This window comes from Sus scrofa, chromosome 17 (assembly GCF_054392235.1).
Source record: "Sus scrofa isolate SSC_HxYL_T2T_F1_AM1 chromosome 17, Sscrofa_HxYL_maternal_Yorkshire_Landrace_v2.0, whole genome shotgun sequence".
In the NCBI taxonomy this organism is placed as follows: domain Eukaryota; kingdom Metazoa; phylum Chordata; class Mammalia; order Artiodactyla; family Suidae; genus Sus; species Sus scrofa.
In genome coordinates, this window is record NC_139399.1 from 37535111 (window position 1) to 37557237 (window position 22127).

The following is a 22127-nucleotide window of genomic DNA, read 5'->3' on the forward strand; positions in this document are numbered from 1 at the left end:
AAGGAAGGGGCTCATCTTCAATTTTAATCTAAAATTTCTGTGTCAGGAGTTCCTGTCATTGCTCAGCGGAAATGAATCTGACTAGTATCCATGAGGACACAGGTTTGATTCCTGGCCTCATTCAGTGGATTGAGGATCCGGTGTGGCTGTGAGCTGTGGTGTAGGTCCCAGACACTGCTCAGATCCGGCGTTGCTCTGGCTGTGGTGTAAGCCGGCAGTTGCAGCTCCGATTCAACCCCCTAGCCTGGGAACTTCCATATGCTTTAAAAAATAGATAAGTAGGAGTTCCCGTCATGGCGCAGTGGTTAACGAATCCGACTAGGAACCATGAGGTTGCGGGTTCGGTCCCAGCCCTTGCTCAGTGGGTTAACGATCCAGCGTTGCCATGAGCTGTGGTGTAGGTCACAGAGGCGGCTCGGATCTGGCATTGCTGCGGCTGTGGTGTAGGCTGGTGGCTGTAGCTCCAATTCGACCCCTAGCCTGGGAACCTCCATATGCCGCGGGAGCAGCCCAAGAAATAGCAGAAAGACAAAAAAAAAAAAAAAAAAAAAGATAAGTAAATACATAAATAAATAAACTTTCTGTGTCAAACCTCAACCATTTACTTATTTTATTTTATTTGGCTTTTTAGGGCCATACCCACGGCATATGGAGGTCCCTAGGCTAGGGGTCAAATCGGAGCTACAGCCACCAGCCTACACCACAGCCGCAGCAACGCCAGATCCGAACCGCATCTGTGACCTACACCACAGCTCACAGCAACACCGGATCCTTAACCCCCTGAGCGAGGCCAGGGATCGAAGCCGTGAACTTATGGCTCCTAGTCGGATTCGTTTCCACCATGCCGTGATGGGAACTCTCAAACCTCATCCATTTAGATGAGACATAGGAGACATTTGTCTTGCTGAGTGAGGAAGGGAAGCAGGTCTGAACAAGTGACAAGTCTGACCTAGAGATGGTTTTAAATGGCAGTGAGGCAGACGATCCTGGCTGACCCCTCGCCAACCCCAAACCCTTGCAACCCCTTTCTCCACGGCTCCTTCCGTGTTCAGTCCAGAGATGGTCATGGTGTCCAATTTTAGCCAGTAGGGTATTTTTAAAAACTGCTTTGTGGGCGAACTACAGGAGAAGCCTTCCAAACGGACCAGTTTAAGATCTTTTTTGGGTTAAAAAAAAAAAAGTTCTGGACAAAATACCAAAAACAACTATTTGAAGGCATTGGGTCGTTTCTGTCCAAAACCAGAAGCTGGAGACTCTAACCCATCAAAGGAGGGCAGCACCTCGGGGAGATCCTTGCTTATCCACACCTTCCCCCCAGCACACTCCCCATCCACAGGCTGTGGGGTTAAGGACCCCGGGCCTTTCTATCTGGGGGTGTGCCCTGGCCTCAGGGAAGGCTGGATCCCACACGTGAGGTCAGCCAGAAATGCCATGAAGGAGCGGGTGGCTGGAGCTCACTTTGCAAATGAATCACACTTGGAAGATTGACTAGCATTTAAGTCATTTTAGTTAGCAGAAAGCAAAAGTCACCGGAAGAATCATGGGGAAAAGGTAAGATTTTTGTTCATGGCCTTTTCCCATGAATCAGGAAACCCTGGCTTCGGGTTTTTGAGTGTGTGTGTGTGGGGTGGGGTGTCTCTGGTTGTGTGTGGGGGGGTGTCTATGGTGTATATCTGACTGTGGTGTGTTTCTGTGTATGCATTTCCTTGGGGGGGGGTGTTTGTATTTCTGTGTGTCTATGTGGGATTGTGTGTGTGTCAGTATGTATGTCTGTGTGTATGTGTGTCTATGTCAATTTGTGTGTGCGTCTCTGTGTCTGTGTCTGTGTGTGCATGTGTGTGTGTGCATCTGTGGGAAGGGGCAGCCCCCTGTTCTTCATATTAAGATATAATTTCCAGGGAGATCCCATCATGACTCAGCAGTTAACGAACCCAACTAGCATCCATGAGGACTCGGGTTCGATCCCTGACCTCACTCAGTGGGTTAAGGATCTGGAGTTGCCATGAGCTGTGGTGTGTGTCGCAGACGCGGCCCCGACCCCCAGTTGCTATAGCTCCAGATTCAACACTTAGCCTGGAAACCTCCATATGCCTCAGGTGTGGCCCTAAAAAAGACAAAAAAAAAAAAAAAAAAGATATAATTTCCAACTGTGTTTTCTTAGTGACCAGACTGCTCACGGACCAGCTTTCCTGAACTGGGTACTGCATGTTACAGCAAGTGCCGGGCCCTCTGCGTCACAGGAGCGCCTTTATCCTGCGTAAGCCCTGTTCCCACCAAGCGCACCAGCTGAAAGGCAGGTGGACCTGGAATCTACCACCATCTGCCGCCCCAGCCGCCAGTCATGCTGAGATTTATGCAGCCACCTGGTGGGTGAGCCAGTCGACCCGTCCAATCAGCTGAATAAACTGAAAACAATTTACTGACAGAGTGGTGACAAGCGTCCCTGTGGTAATCACATCAGCCCAGTTGGACATGTTTAATCCTGTTCCAGGTGTCACCGTGCACCTAAGGATGCAGGGAATTAAGGGGGAGGAGGCGTGGAGCTGGCTGGGGTCAGAAGGCCAGCCTGGGTCAGCAGCGGGGACTCCGGCCGCACGGCCGCCCTGTCCCTCTGTGTGTTCATGTCTCAAGGTCAGATCCTCCCACTCGCCCAGGTGCCCTGAGACCAGTTTCACCTCTAGCAGGTGAAGATGCGGAAACTGGGCCTCAAGTTACAGAAATAAAAGGGAAAAGGGACAGAGGCACATTCAAATGTAAGCTCTGCTGTGTATTCTGAGCTGTAAGGAAACACATTAAAACACGTCGACAGCTGTGTATTTCAGAGTTTATTACGGCAGGTGCATGACCAAGCACAGAGGATGACAACTCATTTCCGAGGCCAACAGAGGCACCACTCAACCTCCCAGAGGCCTGAGGGCAGCACAGCATCCAGCCTGAAATGACCCTGCCTAGAAAGCCTGAGATCCCAGCACCAGGGCTCAAACTTCAAACACGCACTCGAAGAGATGTACGTCTTCTTAGCGTCCAGGGAGGGCTTGCTGTCCTTCACCACCGCAAGCAGTATCTCCCAGCAAGGCCTTATCCAAGATCGTATCTGAGCTTAGGTCCATATGTACAAAGGGCTCCCGCCAGGGGACAGTACACAAAACCTGCTGAAAGGAAATGCTGGCCACACTGCAGATAAGAGGAACAAGGCAGGAAAGGAATTCATAGAGTCTCTTCCTAAAACAGATGGGCTTTATCTCCAAGAACAGACACAACACACTTCATTTTTGACAGAGCGCCTCAGAGAGTATTAGTCCCAGGAAACTGGAAGAAGGCACTCAATTGTCGAGCACGTGGAGAGTTGTAATTATCATCATCTTTTTTTTTTTTTTTTTTGCTTGACACGGATTTGAGCAGTGGGTTTTATGGCCAGAGAGGGACAGATGTTTTCAGGGATCCTATCTCAGATTCCCATGCTAGCCCTATTGTGTAAGCCATGGAAATATAAAGGGGACATTACACCATTTTGCAGCTGCTAGAAAGCCATGCTTTCCTGTTTTCCTGTTTTAGACAATGGAGAAGCTAAGAAGAAGAATAATAGGAAAAGGCTTTCCTATATTTGCCTTTAAAAAAAAAAAAAACCTCTGTGTTATTTTGAATGTAGTACCTTGGGGGGGGGGAGTCACATCTCATCTCTATTCTCTTAGTTTCCATGGAAATATATATGGGAAAGAGCATTGGAATGAAAGTAGCTAATGATCAAATCTCCATCCTTCAGAGGTTGTTCAGGGGTTGAATCCAGGCCCCACGCAATGTGCTCAAACAGGGCCTCCTGATCAGAAGGTAAAAGATGTGGCCACTCACTCCGAGTATCTGCGACTCACTCCCAGAGCAGCCCTCCCCCACCGTGTACACAAGCCCACATGTGTGGTTAGTCTTTGATGCCCCTTCTTTGCCGAATCATGGGAAGAGGCAAGGATGAACTCTTCGGCTGCTAGTGTATCACTGAGGGACCCTTAGTGAGGCCTGTACCCCTCCTGGCCTCTGGCCAGAATCTGCGAATCCACCCACTCAGTGCTGCTGGGAACGTGGCACCCACTGAAAGGGACAACAGTACGGCCGCTTCTGCCTCGAGGCCGCTCTGGGAGCAGCCCTAGGCTCATCTGGGAGGGCTCTCGCCAGGTCCTCCACACCCAAGGCGACTTCAGAGCAGCATCCCCTTGGCTATCTAAACTCAGCTTTCCCTGGGAGCCGTTCCCCTGCAGGTGGGGAGTGTGTCCTGAATACAGAATTATTGAATGATGGGAATTCTATTTGGACCAAAGTCCCAATTGCCATTGAACCTGTTGCCAAAGGGAGCCTCTCCTGAACCCCAGCACCCGGCTTGTTCTGCCACTTGAGAGGTCAGGGACAGGACAGCACCTGGTCAGCCCCCGCCCAGCCCAAGGTCCCGGCTGGAGGACCCTGCATGACAGAGCCCCCTCTCCCCATACTCTGTCTGTCCATTTCTCTGGCTGTCACAGCCGGGCACCCTGGGGGTCTGGGAGAAGCTAGTTGGTCACGTGACCATACAGCTGGTGGGCATCTGCCTACTGCTGTGGTTCCCGAGTTTCCCCCCAACAAAGATGCACGTAGCGCAGACTAAATGACAGTGTGGCAGATGGGAGACTAGAGCCTCTGTTTGAGGCCAGTGTTTTCCATCAGACTCACTGCCTGCTGTTGCCCAGTTTAGGGATCTTGGCTCTACTGGGCAGCAGCCATGAGGCAGTGGACCCCACCCCCACCTGCAGAGGGGCCAACTCTGAAGGAGGGGGTTTGGAAAAATGGTTATTTATCCACCATTTCTCCCCTCGTGGGTGCTGGGGGGCCCAGGCACGGCTGCGCATTCCCACCCAGAGAAGAATTCAAACACAGAGACTACAGAGAGGCCGGGCTATGGAAGAAATCCAACCCTGAAGTTAAGGGCATGTCAGTGAACTTGGCCAGTCAAGGCCGCTGGACCACAAGGGCTGGGGGAGGGGAGCTGGGCCAGCAGTGTCTCCCTCGCCCCAAGTGACAAGGGCAAGGGCCATAAAGCCTAGAGAGGAGAATTTCCCGTCATTTGCCAATACCAGTCAGCAGCACACACCACCACAGATGGCTAATGGTCAGGCCCGCACAGCCCTGCTGGGCCCAGGGCAGGTGGGCCCAGCCCCCACCCCCAGTGCTCTGAGTGGTAAGTAGGAAGTGAGATTAAAATGCAGACATTCCAGGAGTTCCTGTTATGGCTCAGCGGAAACGAATCCAACTAGTATTCGTGAGGATACAGGTTCAATCCCCAGCCTCACTCAGTGAGTTAAGGATCCCGTGTTGCCGTGATCTGTAGTGTAGGTCACAGGTGCGGCTCGAATCCCACGTTGCCGTGGCTGTGGCATCGGACAGGAGCTGTAGCTCCAATTCGACCCCTAGCCTGGGAACTTATACATGCGGGGGGTGTGGCCCTAAAAAGCAAAAAATAAAGAAATAAATAAAATGCAGCCATTCCAAACCCCCTGCTGGGCCATCAGGCCTCCACAGTCTTTCTTCCCCTCCCACAGGGCCTCCAGTTTTCTATTTTCTTTTTTAGAAAATCTGCTAGGGTATCGACTTGGCTCTGAAGGCAAGCGCACCTTGGGTGCCGAGCTCCCGGGCAGGTACGTTTCTAAGGCAGAACCAGAAACAACAAGGCGCACCTGTCCTGAGAGGCAGAGTCTGGATCCCAGGAAGGAAACCGTCCCTCTGTGTGTCCTGCACGGGGGCAGTAGAAACCCCCAGGGCCCCTGAGTCGCTGGCTGCTTTCCTGGACCCAGGCAGAAGCAGCAGGGGCGGAGAGCCAGTGACCACAAGTTTTAGCTGCCAGCAATCTTTGCAGCAAGCCCTTGAGAAGGAGGCTATTAATGAACATGACCCTGAGCAGCGTCTGCCGTCTGCTGTGGCACAGGTTTGATTATTCTCTCCTTCCTCCTCCCTCCACTCCTGCCCTTTTTCTTAAGGAGGAGAGCCAGGGGACACCTGCGCCAGGGGACCCCTATGCTGGGGACACCTGTATCAGAAGACACCTGTGCCATGGGCAGCCCCCATAGGACTCATCTGATTTGACCACATTATAGCTGCAAGCCAGGACCAGCTCTAGGAGGCAGCAGCCACCACGAACGCTGCTAAACGCTGATGACGACAGCCCCTCATCCCCCCCACACCTCCTTCAGAAAGATGGGGCACCCCACATGCGGGAAAGGCAGAGCAGCTCCAGGGTCGTGGGGCCCCCTGGCTTCTGTCCTCTTGAGGGTCCATCTCATCAAGCATGTGGTCTCTTCAGCACATTTATTTAGACGAATTGATTCAAGTAGTTATGAAACAAACCCTGCCCCCCTCTCTAGTTTCCAAAACCATGGGTAACTCACTTCTTGCTATTTCCCCCATGTTGTTCAGACTCCACTGCCAGATGAACAGAAGACGATCAGAACCCGAAAAGCTAGAAGATGCAATTTCTAAAGGTCCTGCCCCCACCACCTAAGCAGCCCAGTGCACTTCTGCTTACTCCAGAAGGTCTGGGTGGCACCCAGCTCTCCTCGGGGTGCAGACGCATGAATGGAAAGGAACGTCCAGCCCCAGACCCGTCCCCTCTGAAGAAGCGGAGCTTCTCCTGTAATCAGCTCAGTAATGAGCTCATGGACTCTGCCTCCGTCACAGCAGGAGGAGCCAGTCCGTCAGTCTCAGCTCACGCAGGCACCGGCTCTGGTTTATGTGGGCAGAGAAGCCCTTAGCACCTGACTTATGACACCCGATCCAGAATCAGGCGAATTTTAATGGGGGGGGGGTTGCTAACATGCATGAAATTCTTGAACCGATGCCTACCCCACATCCACTCTGGGACACCCACCCCCCAAAACCATGCGGGCTACCTGCACACCCCAAGTTGCCAGGCCATGAAAGAGAAGGGTTACAATTCTGTGCTAAGATTCCAGTCCAGTGTTCTGGGAGGGCGGGGTCCTGCTTCCAATGGCTGAGCTCTGAGGACGGTGGTCGCAGCTGGTGTTCCAGGCCCTCCTGGTCAGCAGTCTGTCCCCGGCGTTGGACTGTGGGGAACAAAGTGGGGCTATTGGAAGCTGCTGCCCAGCCATGCAGTCTGGACCCCAGACATGCGGGGTGGGAGAGACCCTTGCCCACGCCTGCCATGGTCACTGCCCGCCCCCCGTGACCACTTCCTTTACCTGTAGGGGTTCTCCGCTGCCCTGCTCTCCGCTCGCTCTGGAACCCAGGCATAGCTGTCTGCCGCATTCTTTGGCTTCTCCTTCTCCTCCCTCTTGGCTCTGCGCTTTCGATAGACCAGCAGCCCTAGAGCCAGAGCCAGCAAGAGCAGGATGGCTACCACGGTGCCCAGGATGTAGAACAGCAGCAGCTTCTGCCCGTCCGTGCCACTGTCACTGTGTTTGGCTGTGAAATCATCACCGGTAGACTCTCTTTGGCCAGGCGTGGCCAGGGGTCCCACTGGGGACCAGACACTACGGGTCCCACTGGGGACCAGCATCTCGGGTGGAGCAAGGGAGGTGCGGACATGTCGGGGGAGAGACGATCTCCCGGTTGTGGGCACCACCCATGTGGTTTCGGAGGTGCCTTCAGGGTCCCCAGTGGGACTCGATGCTGTGGCAGAAGACACATGCTCCCCTTCTCCATCTCCTGTGTCCTGTACTTGGGGGGTTCCGGCTGACGGTGCTGGCGACGTGGGGCCCCCGGTGCAGGAGACCCCGTCGGGGGCCAGCTCCCAGCCTGGGAGGCAGCCACAGCGGAAGGACCCCTCCGTGTTTAAACATAAGCCGCCACAGCGCCTGGCCCCCTGGCCCTCACACTCGTCCAAGTCCAGGCACTGGGTGCCTTCCTCCCCGGCCAGGATGTAGCCGTCCTCACAGGAGCAGGAGAAGGAGCCGATGGTGTTGGTGCAGCCCTGGGCGCAGGGCGAGCGGCCGGGGGCACACTCGTCCACATCCTGGCAGGCCCCCTCTCCAGGGCCGCCGGGCTCGTAGCCCACCCAGCACTCGCAGCGGAAACTCCCCGGCGTGTTGACACACTCCTGGGTGCAGGGAGCATCCTGACACTCGTCCACGTCCACACAGTCCCGCCCAGTCAAGTCCAGCTGGTAGCCTGGAGGGCAGTGGCACCTGAAGTCCTTCCCGAGCTGCACAGGGACACACGTGGCCCCCCCTCTACAAGGGCTGGAGCTGCAAGGGTTCCGGGAGGCACAGGAGACCAGGTCGTCCAGGAGCCGGTACCCCGGCCGGCAGCCACAGCGGAAAGAGCCGTCCCCCCCTTCAAAGCAGTCCTGCTCACAGCCCCCATTGTTGAAGTCGCAGCCAAGCTTGGGGCTGATGCAGAGGGGCCCTGAGCTGTTCCACTCGAACACATTGGGGGCCTTCTCCTTGCATAGGAAGTAAGGCTGCTGACTCTCGTCCCTGTCCCCACAGGCGACGTGGGCCATGGAGCCGAAGGGCACAGCCTGCAGGGTGGAGCTGGTGGCCTGGAAGGGGGTGGTGTAGGTCACCTGGCCCGGGCCCCCCAGGGCCAGCGGCCGGCACATGCCTTTGAAGCTGAACTTGCACACAAAGCCCTCGACGCTGTTTCCGGGAGATCGGGAGCTCCCGCACGGGCCCTCGGCCCACTTGGAGAGGCGGCTGGCCAGGGCGGGCGTGGACAGGTCCAACAGCAGGGACACGCAGCGCTTCGAGATGCAGGAGTTCTTGGCCTCCTTGTGCCAGTTGGTGTATGGCGTATCCTCCACGCCATCCACCCAGCGGAAGCCCTTCAGCGGCAGGTCACTGTCCAAGCACTTGCCCTTGTCTCGCTGGAGCCCAATCCAGAACCGGCCCATGCGCTCTGCCAGGGGCGCCCCAGGCTGCAATAGCTGGGCCAGGGTGCCCTGGACGTGCCGGGCCTCCTCCTCGCTCTTGAGCGTGGCCAGGTTGCCCCCCTTCTTGTCGCAGTGGAGCTGGGCTTCATCTGCACTCAGCTTGCCCCAGTGGGCCGAGTAGCAGGCAGTCCCCACACAGACCACGGCCTCCTGGCTGGTGGCCCCCTCCCGGGGCTGGACCAACAGCAGCAGCAGCAGCAGCAGCAGCAATCCGGGGGAGGTAGTCATTGCGGCCTCCGTGTCTCCCTGGGCGGGAAGCTGGCAGCCGGTCCGTGATGGCAGGAGCCGGGGCTGAACTCGGAGGAGAGCCGAGGGCTCAGATGTGGACGCTCCGTCACAGAGAAGGACACAAAGGCTGAGGGCTCTCTGCGGCCCCCTGACCCAAGGCGCATCCTGTGCTGCTCGCTTCTTATCCCTCACCGGATACGGGGGCTTCCTGTGCTGAATAGCTTCTGACTCCTGTTGCCTTCATCACGGTTTTGTTGTTCATAAAAGGAGCCAGGCAACGTCGCTGGGTCCCAGCTAAGGAAACGCAGGGCGTGGGGGGAGACGTTTGTTTGCAGCTCGGAGACACCGGCTGCTTTATTTGGGGTCCGTCCTCTTTCTCATCCGCACAAGGGCACGCTGCAGAAAGAGTGGGGATTTTGGGGGCTTGGAACTTGAGAAAGCTCACTTTGTAACCCATAATAAAATTCCACTTTGGTTTGCAAACTACCAGAAGAGAGAAAAAAAAATCCTCGGACTTGAGACATGAAGCCATGGATGGTTATAATTTTCAGCCTTTTTTAGAAGCAAACTGGACTTCCCTTTGCCGCTGTCATGTTCTCTTTGGCTTTGCCAGTCTTTTTTCTCTTATTCCTCCCATCGTGAACTTTAAATAGATAGGCAATTTTTAAATAGGAACTGGGCCGTGGGAATGTCTGACTTTCTAACACAATGCCAACTCCTCGAGAACATTAAACCAAATTGGGTGAAATTTGGCAGTTTTCAGGGTTTCGTAGTGCAAATACTGTGTTAGGAAGTGGCAGCCTCACAAAACAGCACCAGAAAGGAAAAATGAGAATGTTTCTGGCCTCGTGACCCTGGGCTTGCAGGCCTGTTTTCCGTCAGCTTGGGGTTATGGGAAGGGCGGGAGATCTGGGCCCAGAATCCCCTTCCTTCTGACCAAGGCACTGACCTCCTTCTGCACAGCGACTCGTCATAGGCTCTTGACACAAAGGATGCTTTCCTGCGATGGCAGATGTGCTCTGCCCATCCGGGCTGTCACTGGTTGGGGTCCCTGAGAAGTAGACCCCAAGACAAGGTTTGGGACAAGCAGTTTATTTGGGAGGGAAAGTGAGACGGAGATAAGGAAGGGGCCAGCCCCAGGGTGACACTGAATGAGCAGTGTCCCTGGGACACCCCTGTAGACTGTGGACCCCACTCCGAGTGTGCCCTGCCAGGCCAGGGGAGGGGCTAGGCACGCCTTCTCTGCTTCCCTCCCCTCGGCGCTCTGCCGCAGGTGAGGACCCGGGGCCCAGAGGGAGCACTCAGGCCGAGTTTCAGGAACTGCCAAGGGGCTGCAGCTGAAGCCACAGCCTCAGCAGCATGGGATCTCCCCAGAAATTTGAGTTAGGGTGTTGTGGGGGCTGGGAACGCACTGGCTTTCAGCCCCTACCAGAGATTAAGTACCCTTTCTAGGGTTGGAGGCCCCTCAGAGGGTGCCCCTTATCTCTCTTTTATGTTAATCAGATATTTGTAAGAGTCCAGAGATGCTTTTGTTTTTTTTCTTTTTTTTTTTTTTTTTGGTCTTTTTAGGGCCACATCTGCAGCATATATGGAGATTCCCAGGCAAGGGGTCGAATTGGAGCTACAGCTGCTGGCCTAGGCCACAGCCACAGCAATGCAGGATCAGAGCCATGCCTGCAACCTACACCACAGCTCACAGCAGCACCAGATCCTTAACCCACCGAGTAAGGCCAAGGATCGTACCTGCATCTTCATGGATGCTAGTCATATTCTCTAACCGCTGAGCCAAAATGGGAACTCTGAGAGATGCTTTTTTTAGACCCTATAGATTTTTTCCTGTGCTCTTTAGTGCCCATGGAGAGCCAGTCAGCCAGCCAGCCATCATCCATCCATCCTTCTATCCATCTACCCATCAATACACCCATCCATCCTCCTATCACACTCACCCATCCATCTATCCACCCACCCACCTGCCCATCCATCAGTCCACCCAACCACCCACTCACCCATCCATCCATCCATCTTGACATCCAGCCATCCAACCAATGCTGATTAAGGATTCTTGATGTGTTGGGCTCAGCACTAGGATTCTTTTTTTTTTTTTTTTTTTTTTTTTGTCTTTTTGCTATTTCTTGGGCCGCTCCCGCAGCATATGGAGATTCCCAGGCTAGGGGTCTAATTGGAGCTGTAGCCACCGGCCTACACCAGAGCCACAACAACTCGGGATCCGAGCCGCGTCTGCAACCTACATCACAGCTCACGGCAATGCCAGATCGTTAACCCACTGAGCAAGGGCAGGGACCGAACCCGCAACCTTATGGTTCCTAGTTGGATTCGTTAATCACTGCGCCACGACGGGAACTCCAGCACTAGGATTCTAGGAGAAAACTCCTGCCTTGCTGACCCTTGAAATCTCTTAGCATGAACAGATTTGACCATGTTGAAACAGCTGTGACAAGTGGCTCAAGGTGTCAGAAGAGGTCCTGGCCTGATGGGGGTGGGCAGCCGGGAAGAATGGCAATGAAGCTGGAATCCAAAGGAGGAGTAACTAAGAAGGGAAGAGATGTCCACATGGAGAACAGCAGGTCCCAAGGCCCTGCGGTGGGCAGGTCGTGACCTTCTTAAGGGAGCAGAGGAAGGACAATCAGACTGGAGCCTGTGGAAGGAGGAGCCTGGGAGCCCAGGCAGTGTCGACTGGGGGCTTTTTTCTGAAATCCAAGGGGAAGCGCTGAAGGGCCAGCCTTGAGGAGGGGTCCCTCCCGCCGTGCAGTGGGAGTGGGCATTCGGCAGTCACCTGCAGGTTCAGACATAGATGAAGCTGTGTCTTTCCTTTTTGTGTCAGAGTAAAGTGACTGAAAAATATTTTTTTGAGGGGTTCCCTTTGTGGCGCAGCAGAAACAAATCTGACTAGTATCCATGAGGATGGGTGTTCGATCCCTGGCTTCACTCAGTGGGTTGAGGATCTGGCATTGCCGTGAGCTGTGGTATGGGTTGCAGACTCGGTTGGGATCCCGAATTGCTGTGGTGTAGGCCAGCACCTCTTGTTCCAATTCAACCCCTAGCCTGAGAACCTCCATAGGCCGTGGCTGCCACCCTAAAAAAGCAAAACAACAACAACAACAAAAATTTAATAAAAAACTAAAGAAGAAATAAAGAATGAAGGTAACTTCACTGTGCTTCTGTGTGGGCTGTTGCACTGACCCACCCAGGTACGGTGTTCCTTGTGGCCAAAGCCACTCAAGGACCTAATCCCTGAGGTGGCTTTTGCCTTTCCAGCTGTTCTGCATCAAAGGGATAGAACACGTCTGCCCCGGGTTCAAATCCTACTCAGCCGCTCTCAGGCTGTGTGACCTTAGACCTGCTGCAGACCTCTCTGTTCACGCACAACAGTCCATGGCGGTCCCCCGCACCTCCTGGGGCTCTGTGAGGGTTCAGCGGGCTCACCTGACCAGCTGAGCCCACCCGAACTCTGCCTCCAGCAATTGGAATTGGAGCCTCAGTTTAGCCACTGGCTGGCTTTGGGCTGGGACCCAAGTTCTGCACCTCCAGAAGGCTTGGGGTCCTGGTCCATCAAAGGGTCGCGGGGGAGCATAGGGACAGGAATCCTGAGGCCATCAGGCCCTGGGGGGGATCTGATGAAAGAAGCTGAGCGGCAGCAGACATTTGCAGACTCAGATGCTGTTCTTATGCAGTGAAGCAGGGAAAAGGTAGTGCCCACACCTCCACCTGGCCCCGCCTCCCCACCTCCCCACCTCCCCACGGGGCAGCCCTGAGCAGGAAGGAAACTCTGTTACCCTGGCTGCAGACTGGCAGCTTTTCTTTTTCAAAGACCCCCCAGCCCCGCCCCCGGGAGCTTTGTTTGGCTCCTTGTCTGGGTAAACATTCTTGTCGAGCGTTATTGCTTTTCCACGGTTCGTAAATAGCCTTTGCACATAATTTATCATGCACAGTATTTACAAAAACTTGACTGGGCTGAATGTCTTTTTCAAGGCTCACTTGGGCTCACCTCCTGGATCTGGATCTGGCTCTGACCAGCAATACCGCTCATCTGCATTTGGAAAGAGAGAAATCACAGAGAGGAACGGAGCTCTTGGCAGACTGCATCTCCAGGCTGGCTCAGGTGACAGGACAGGAAAGTGTCAGTCCTGTTCATGCCTGGCAATTGGCAGGATCCGTTTGGCATTTTCAGCGTCCTCAGTGGTTCCAGTAAGTGGTCATACGGTTTAGCTCTGTGTAGACAATCTCATTTTATAGAAATAAAAATGATCTCTTTGCCTCACAACCGAGACTCAATTCTCCATGAAACACAGTTACACAATGGTTAATAGAAAAGAGGTCACACAGGGTGAACTCATTACCTTCTAGAAGCTGACCCGGGAATTTCAGAGATTCCCGAGGTATGTAGACCAGGTCTGGAGAGGCAGATGGCTCAAGGATGCATTGGAACCGACCGGGGGCATCCAGGTCCGCAGCCAGGGTGGGCTGCCCTGGGCTGCAAAGGGTCCCCAGGAGCACGATGGAAACCTGGCCCCGTCTGCCAGGCCTGCACCGCTGCCTCGGCCTTGCGTGGCCTCTGCCAGCACCCCCAGACTTGAGCAAATCGGAGTAAGCATTCCCACCTCTGCAGCTGGGACCGATAGTCCAAAAGGGACACTGACAAGCCCAGCAACATCAGGCAAGTGTCTTTCCTCTCTGGGCAGCAATTTCCCAGGATGAAAATGGTGCCCACCCCTCATCCCGAGGCGATGGGATGAAATGATGAGGTCACAGCGCTGGGAGCAGTAAGTGCGTCATTATTACTCAGTTCCACATTTACTATGGAACCATTCTTATGATGCGTTATCATTTCTGCCCTACTTATTCTCTAGGGAGCCTTTGGGGACGTGTCTTTATGCCAATCCATCTCTTTCATTGGGGACACAAGCTGTGGGTGTCCAGCCTGCGCTCCACCTGGTCGCCCTGGGTGCTTACACGTTCACAGGCCCAGCCTGCTCGCTGCAAGGGACCCAGAGGAGGCCAGCAGGTGCACACGGAGCCATCAGGAGGCTCACACACCCCTGGCTTTTAGAACAGAGAGGGGTCACCTGGCCCACAGGTACAGCCCCAGTCAGAGCCGGCCTGTCTCCCCTAGTGGTGAGCTGGGAGCTGGCCTGCAGGCAGCAGAGCCTTGAGACCCATGGGTCAAGGTCTGGGATGTCCACTCTGCAGGGGGCCGGTTATGGAGCTCCCTGAATGCCCTGAGGCTGCCCTAGAATCTGGCCTCTGCGGCTCCACAGCAGCTTGGAGTCATCCTGAAAGGTGAGGTTATTAGAGGTCAGAGGCCCCGGTTCCAGATAAAGGTACCCTGTGAATCCTCCTCTCACGCCTGGTCCAGGCTCTTAATTCTCCATCCACGAATGCCCTGTGTGACTCTTGACCCCTTTCACACAGCAAGGGGCGGGGAGGGCAGGGGAGGCTGGACCACAGAGGAGCCAAGCCAGATGCTGCAGGCCAGCAGCCTGAGGCCGCCCCCTTTCCGAGCGTTTGCTGAGCAAACAGAGGAAAGGTGCTCCTGCTTTGACGGCCCATGAAGAACAGGCTGGCCGAATTGAGCTCAATGCATCATTCTGAAAATAAACTTGTTTGCTTTTTTCTATCCCTTTTCTTGAAATAACAAAAATGCACCTTTTTACAAGCTGTTTCACATCTGCCTCCACACATGCACTGCCCAGGAAGAGAGGCAGGTGTAAGGAGAGGAAGGGGGAGCAGGACAGGGCAGGGCCTATAACGTAGGCAGGTGGCTGTCCAGGTGACATGCCCAGAAGAGTTGGGGGGGGGGCAGGTGGCACCGTGAATTTGCCGCCAGGGCACAATAGAAGAGAATTGTCCTTATTAGTCGGGCATCCCTACCTGGACCGGATTTTCAGGACTGGCACCCCCAAACCAGCACCAGATCCTGTTAAAATTGCCACGAGTCAAAGCACAGAGGGCCCAGAGTGTCCAAGGGCCCCGTCTCAGTTTCCAGGAGATTCAGTGACCACGGCTGAGCCTGGATTCACCTGCCTGAGCCTGGGCCCATTTGTATAATTTCATTTCACCGGTGGCTGTTTCATCTTCCCATTTCGTTTCCCATAAAAGTCTGAATTACGTCTAATTTCCATCTGAGATGAATCACAGTGGCCATGCCTACCTTTCTCCAGCCTGGCCAGGGGACCGCTCCTCTGGCAGGAAACATCCCTGGAAATTTCCTCTGAGGGCCTTGGTCATCTGATCTCCCTTCTCTTGTTCTTCTTGGAAGATAAGGGTTGGAAGTGACCTGGTCCCAAGTTCTAGGGGACAGTATCCAGGTCCTCAACCTCCATGGCAATGCTGGTGTCTCCCATGCTGGGGCGGGGTGGGGAGGTACCACTCCCAGTCAGCAAAGCCTTATATCAATTTCCAGACACTGGCCTCTTTACCAAAGAAGGAGAACCATGGGCCTCAAGTTCGGTCCAGCTCTTGACATTTTTTATTAGACCCATAGTGTTAGGAAAAATGTGAATTAATTATCAATGTTTAAGGGGAGCTCCCGTCCTGGCTCAGTGGTTAATGCACCCAACTAGGATCCATGAGGATTCAGGTTCAATCCCCGGCCTCACTCAATGGGTTAAGGATCCCACGTTGCCGAGAGCTGTGGGGTAGGTCGCAGAGGCACCTCAGATCGGGTGTTGCTGTGAGCTGTGGCGTAGGCCAACTGCTGTAGCTCCAATTTGATCCCTAGCCTGGGAACTTCCATATGCCGCAGGTGTGGCCCTAAAAAGCAAAAAAATTAAAATAAAAAATAAAAAAAATGAGAAGCATAAGATCTTATATAAAGATCTGGGTTTCTGACTTCTCTGGAAAAATAAAATCTCTGGTGATACTGGCCCCACTTTGACATGGGAACCAGTGGCCCTGCCAGTGCCTCTGGGCGCCACCACCCCAGGGGATAGATGATAGTATTATATTCATTTCACGTATACAACATAGTGATTTAATATTTTTATAGATTATACTTCAGTTAAAGTTCCCATGAACTCTTGGCTATATTGTACAGCCAATTATTGTACAGGGAATAAAGGTACAGGGAATAGCAGAAGAAATTATTAGCATTTTAATTGTTTGCGCAATTTTTGACTTTGGCTGTTACTTGCAGCCAAAAGCATTCTTTCCAGACTTTGGAGTCTAGAGATTTTACTCTGTGGGACAAGAGCTGATCCAAAGGACTTGGAAGTTCTTCGAGGGTCTGCAGGCCTTTGATCAGTTTGTGAAATCAAATTTCCACTCAAGAGTTTTAGGGACCAAACTGCCCTTCCCCATCCCAGCCCCCATGTTGGAAGAGAGAAGAGTCTGCCAGCTGGGCTGTTTTGGGGGAAGAGTCAGCCTCCCATGCATGCCAAGGGAGGGAGGCAGTAAGTGGAGATGGGGGCTCCCAGCAGACCCCCCCAGACACAGGCAGGGCCAACAATGAAACACTGGGAGGACTGGCTCTTCTCTACAGACAGCCTGCACCTTAGGGCCAGTGACAGCAGATGCCAAGGGTGCAGCAGGTGCCTGGAGGGCATGGTGGGCAGACACACCCGAGCTGGCTCAGCCCCTGCACCTGCCCTCTGTCCTGTTTCTGTGGGAAGGACGTGGGCTGCAGAAAGGAGGGGGACTCCAGGCGCTTCAGGTCCCAACACGAGCCCTTCCTAGACCCACGTGGGGACAGCACATCCTCAGCTGTCCAGGACCACGTGGGCGACGTCACCACACCCAGAGCTGGGCCGTTCCACTGGTTTCCTCAAAACAGGCAAAGGCAGGAGGCCGAGGGCAGCCAGCTTTCTGACTCAGTGAGTCAGCCAGGCTGAAGGCAAGGCGGCGCCACCAGGCCCATCCGGAGCCCCCCCCTCCCCCCGCCCCCAGACGTGCTTCTCACAGCCAAGGGCTGCCTGTTTCCCCAATTTCCCTCTTCTCTCCTTGATGTCCCTGCACTGACTTCATGAAGGTGTCCTATGACCTCTGTGGGCATCTACACAGCCCAGGTCCATCCCTGCTCCTGGACCCCTGGACGTCCTTCTGGAATCCTCTTGGCAAGGACAGCAGGTAGGCCACAGGCCTGGGGTCCCCCCCCACCAACTCCCCTTAGCCCTCTCCTCTGGCTGCCCTGGGCCCCACAGGCTCAAGGATGCCCTTTAGCACATCAGGCCTGTCCTCTCAGCTCCAACCCTGCTTCTCCAGCCGCCTGGTCTCACCTTGACACTCAGAGTCACCAAGCCTGAAATCACACCTCTTTCTGCCCCACTGCATCCTTCATCCAGTTACACAGGAAGCAAGTGGTACCCGCATGTCCCACCTGATCAGGCCTCTGGCAGGCAGCCTGTCACCAAGCCCTACATGCCCCTTCCTGCTACCTGGCACCCGCGCCGCCGCCACTCCTCCCACCGCCTCTGCACCAGGCCCTCCCTGGGCACTCTCTGCTCTGGCTGGAGGTGAGAAAACATCTAGAATATAAACCTGGACCCTTCTTTCCCCACTAACACACACTCCCCCATGACAAAACTGGGCTGGGACTTCCCACTGCCCTTGAAATAGAAGTCAAGGCCCAAAGTGGCCTTGTAAGTCTGGTACTTTCCTCTCGGCATCTCCACATCCTCCAGCCATGGTGCTGCGGGCTTCGCGGCAGCTGCCACAGCACCTTCGTGATGCCGTGTGCGGGTCTACCGCGCACACACTCCTCTCAGAAGCACAGGGCCTGGAACATTCTGAGCTCTTAACACACAGCCACAGACAGAGAGGAACATCACCACACCTCCACGGACATTCCTTCCTACCAGCTCACACTTGCCTGGATGCACGTGTGAATCGCGGAGCTTGGGGCCCGTGGACTGAGCCCCAAGACATCCTGGCAGAGCTCATGTCTGGAAACTGGGGAGAGCCTTCAGAGAGTGCTTCCCTCACTTTGCCTCATTGCTCTGCTCACTAACCCACAAGGACTGAACGCTGAGATGAATAAGAGAAACCCTCTCAGGTGGGCTGCCCTGCCCAGGTCACACCTGGAGGTGATGGAGGAGGGTGGGGGATGGAGGAAGATGGGGTGATGGGGGAGGCTAGGGGATGAGGAAGCAGGATTCTAATCTGGACTTGGGGGTGAGGTAAGTGGGGGCATATAAGTAGCCCCTGCCAAGGATGCTCTGTTCTCCATTTTGACCTGTTGAACCACAGGTCACTGGAGACCATTGGGAAAGGGTCAGAGTCCATCGTTCTCTCTGGCTTAGACCCCTGTGAGCTTCTGCTGTATTAATTCCACACTCACACGATAACCTGTACACACAAGCCTATAGCACATTTATTTCTAATGGTCCCAAACTACTATCAACCCAAATGTCTTTCAACAAGTGAGTGGTTCAATAAACTGGTCCAGCAACAGCAGGAATGATAGTCTGCAGTAACGAGGTGTTCTTGACACACACACATCAATCCCCAGAGATCAAGGTGAGGGGATAAAAGCCAGTCCCAAGGGTGACACACGGTGAAGTTCCCTGTGGAGGGTAATCTTGAACTGATAAAGATTAGCAAGGAGAAACAGATTACGGTCGGAGGTCAGGGCCGGGGAGGGGACCTGGGCCAAATGGGAGTGGCCGTGAAAGGACAGCAGGAAATGATCCTGTGATATGGAAACTGCCCGGCCTCCTATCCTAGTGTGACACTGTCCTCTGGTCCTGCAAGACACCGTCGCAGGGGAAGCCACCCAGGTAAAAGGTACAGGGGTGTCTGTGTTGTTTGTTACAAACTGCATGTTAATCCACAAGGATCTCAAAATAAAAAGTGTAATTTATAAAAAGGAGAGTGTCTTGGTCACGCATTTATCCACATCTGCATGAGGCCTGAAACTGCAAGGATACCAAACCCACACACACGAGCCCCCCAGGGCTACTCTGGGTCTTAGAAGCCAGGCCAGAGTTAGTCCCCGGCTCCCAGGCTGGGGTCCAGGAGCAGGGCTAAGGCCCTAGAAGGTGGGGACTGGCCCTGTGCAGAGGGGGCATGGAGCCACCGAGCGGGGTGTGATCAGCATTAGCATAGATGCCCAGCGGTCAGTGCCACCACTTCTCCTCTGTGGCCGTGGTCTCTAGAAGGTTCCACCCAAATGGTAACGCTCTCAAAGACAAAATAGCTGACTCTCAACTGACATCCAGGCCCCAGTTTCCTAAAAAGAGCCAGATAGTAGCTGTTTTCAGATTTCTGGGCCATAGGACCATGTTCAGACTTTGCAGAAACAATGGGGCATGGCCGAGCCCAGGAAACCTTTTTTTTTGTCTCGTGTTTTTAGAGCCGCACCCACAGCATACGGAGGTTCCCAGGCTAGAGGTCAAATCAGAGCTATTGCTGCTGGCCACAGCCACAGCCACAGCCACAGCAATACCAGATCCAAGCTGCATCTGTGACCTACATCACAGCTCAGGGCAACACCGGATCCTTAACCCACTGAGCAAGGCCAGGGATCAAACCTGAGCCCTCATGGATACTAGTCGGGTCCGTTACCACTGAGCCACAATGGGAACTCCCAGGCCCGTGAAACTTTATCTACAAAATCAGGCAGTGAGCAGTGGGCAGTGGGCCCAGGTCCCCCACACACCCCACACCTACATCTACATGATGCATTTGAGATTTTCACAGCACGTCTGCCCAGCCACCACCAGTGGGAAGTGGGTCACTTTGAGCCAGCTCAGGGGTGGAACCCTGAGAGGGCCGAGGCCCAGGTAAGGACCTGGGACCTGGGAAGGGAAGTTGAAAGCCTGCTCAGACGAATCAGTGGCACAAAGCCAGGAGTGGGGTGCAGTGTCTCATCCATCGACACCAATGAGAAGCCTGTCTCCCTCCCCAGCACGTCAGCTAAGGGCAAGTGGAGTCATACTGATTCCCATCCAGGCTGATGCTTGGGATCCTGGGGTCCAAGAAACCTCTTCCCTTGGGCAAGAGCCAGCTCTTCTCCCAGCTCCAGGCCAGACTTGCCATGCAGCATGGCTGGGAAGAAAGTGGGGGCCGGTTGGAAGTACCTTCCTGGAGCCACAGAACCTCATGCCCCGAAAGGCCACCTCCCACCCTCAGCAGGATCCTCAGTGTCCCCGAGGAAATTCAGTGGCCACATGAAAAGGCTACGTACAGACCACACTCATTGTCTTCATGCCTTTTTTTTTTTTTTTTTTTTTTTTTTTTTTTTGCCTTTTCTAGGGCTGCACCCGTGAGATATGGAGGTTCCCAGGCTAGGGGTCTAATCGGAGCTGTAGCCACTGGCCTACACCACAGCCACAGCAACACGGGATCCAAGCCACATCTTCGACCCACACCACAGCTCACGGCAATGCCGGATCCTTAACCCACTGAGCAAGGCCAGGGATCAAACCCGCAGCCTCATGGTTCCTAGTCGGATTCGTTAACCACGGAGCCACGACAGGAACTCCATCACTATCTTCACACCTTATTTCTCCCAATCTTCTGCCCAGACAGAGGCCTTGGAGAACAAACAGTAGGACTTACAAACCATCTTTGGGCACTGAGTCCCTCAGCAAAAGCAGATAAAGACCTTGGGAAATGAGTCAAACACCAGGAAGGAAATTTGAAAAAAAAAAAAAAAGGCAGGGGTGGGGGTGGGGGGAGCTCATTTAAAGCAGGAACAAAAAATAATAAAAGGCGAGCTAAAATAACAAGGAAAGCACATGACATCAGCCAGGGACGCCCGCCCCCACCCTGAGGAGCTGAGTGAACTTGGAGGGGAGATGGGGGCGGATTGGATCGAGGGCCTTTCTGGGAAGGTAGTGGGTAATGTCCTTGGTACAGTTATTTCTGTCCCTGAGAAAAAGGCACAACCTGAAGGTTGAGAATTATAGTTTATGTGGGGGACAAATAAAGTCCCTGAGGACTCTAAGTTTGAGGATCAGGCCCTGCAGACCACCTCTAGGGTGGATCTGAGGGACCCCGCCAAAGGCAGAGGGGAGCCAGGACACAGGAGGTTTGCAGCAAAGACCAGGTAGTCGGAACTTTAAAAGATGACTGTTGAAGAAAACCAGGAGTTCCCATCCTGGCTCAGCAAAAATGAATCCGACTAGGATCCATGAGGATGCAGGTTTGATCCCTGGCCTTGCTCAGTGGGTTAAGGATCTGGTGTTGCCATGAACTGTGGTGTAGGTCGTAGCCCATGGCTTGGATCCCAAGTGGCTGTGGCTGTGGTGTAGACAGGCTGCTACAGCTCCGATTCAACCCCTAGCCTGGGAACTTCCATCTGCTGTGGGTGCAGCCCTGAAAAAAAAAACAAAAAAAAAAAACAGAAAAGAGAAAACCAAACATCCCAAGGTCATGAATTTAGAGGTTTTCCAGTGTTCCGTTTTCTCAACAGCAACTCGTGGCAGCTGCCGGTGCTGGTGGGTTTCCCATGTACTTGCTAAATACTACCAAGTTTTTTGTTTGTTTGTTTTTTGTTTTTGTCTTTTCAGGGCCACACCCGCAGCACATGGAGGTTCCCAGGCTAGGGGTCTAATCGGAGCTACAGCCGCCAGCCCACACCACAGCCACAGCAATGCCAGATCCGAGCCTCGTGTGTGACCTACGCTACAGCTCACGGCAACTTCGGATCCCCAACCCACTGGGCGAGGCCAGGGATCAAACCCGCAACCTCATGGTTCCTAGTCGGATTCGTTTCCACCACGTCACTAAGGGAACTCCAAAAAAACTACCAAGTTTTAATGATCGCATATAAGCAAAGGCCCATGCTTTGAAATTCCAGGAGGATTTAGGAAGACAATGCAAGGACATGAGTTCCCTTCTGCCGCCGGAGCACCCGACTTCCTCTCAGAGGCCCCTGCAGGAGCCACTGGCCCCAGCTTGTCCTTCCAGGGTTTTCTCTTCAAGGAAAACGTCTCCATATATGTGCAGTCCTGTCCTGCCCAGGCTTTGTCACTTAGAAGTACGCCTTGGAATTGTCCCTTATCAGCCCTCAGCCCTGGACGTTCTTACACATCCG

At 54.1% G+C, this 22127-nt stretch overlaps 1 protein-coding gene across 2 annotated transcripts; it reads right to left on the minus strand.

Annotated features, from left to right (window-relative positions):
• Positions 1-6310: 6310 nt before the first annotated feature.
• Positions 6311-9262, minus strand: CD93 (CD93 molecule). Of its 2 annotated transcripts, XM_003359917.6 has the most exons (2): positions 7215-9262; positions 6311-7079 (listed from the first exon to the last, which is right to left on the minus strand). In XM_003359917.6, the coding sequence occupies exons 1-2, from the start codon at positions 9131-9133 to the stop codon at positions 7055-7057; spliced, it is 1944 nt and encodes a 647-aa protein (XP_003359965.3). In that variant the 5' UTR covers positions 9134-9262; the 3' UTR covers positions 6311-7054.
• Positions 9263-22127: the final 12865 nt, after the last annotated feature.

Coding starts and splice junctions, on each gene's coding strand:
- CD93 (XM_003359917.6), bottom strand. CDS start 9,133: ATGACTACCTCCCCCGGATTGCTGCTGCTGCTGCTGCTGCTGCTGTTG. Junction 7,080..7,214: donor GCAGCGGAGAACCCCTACAG/GTAAAGGAAGTG, acceptor TGTTCCCCACAG/TCCAACGCCGGGGACAGACT.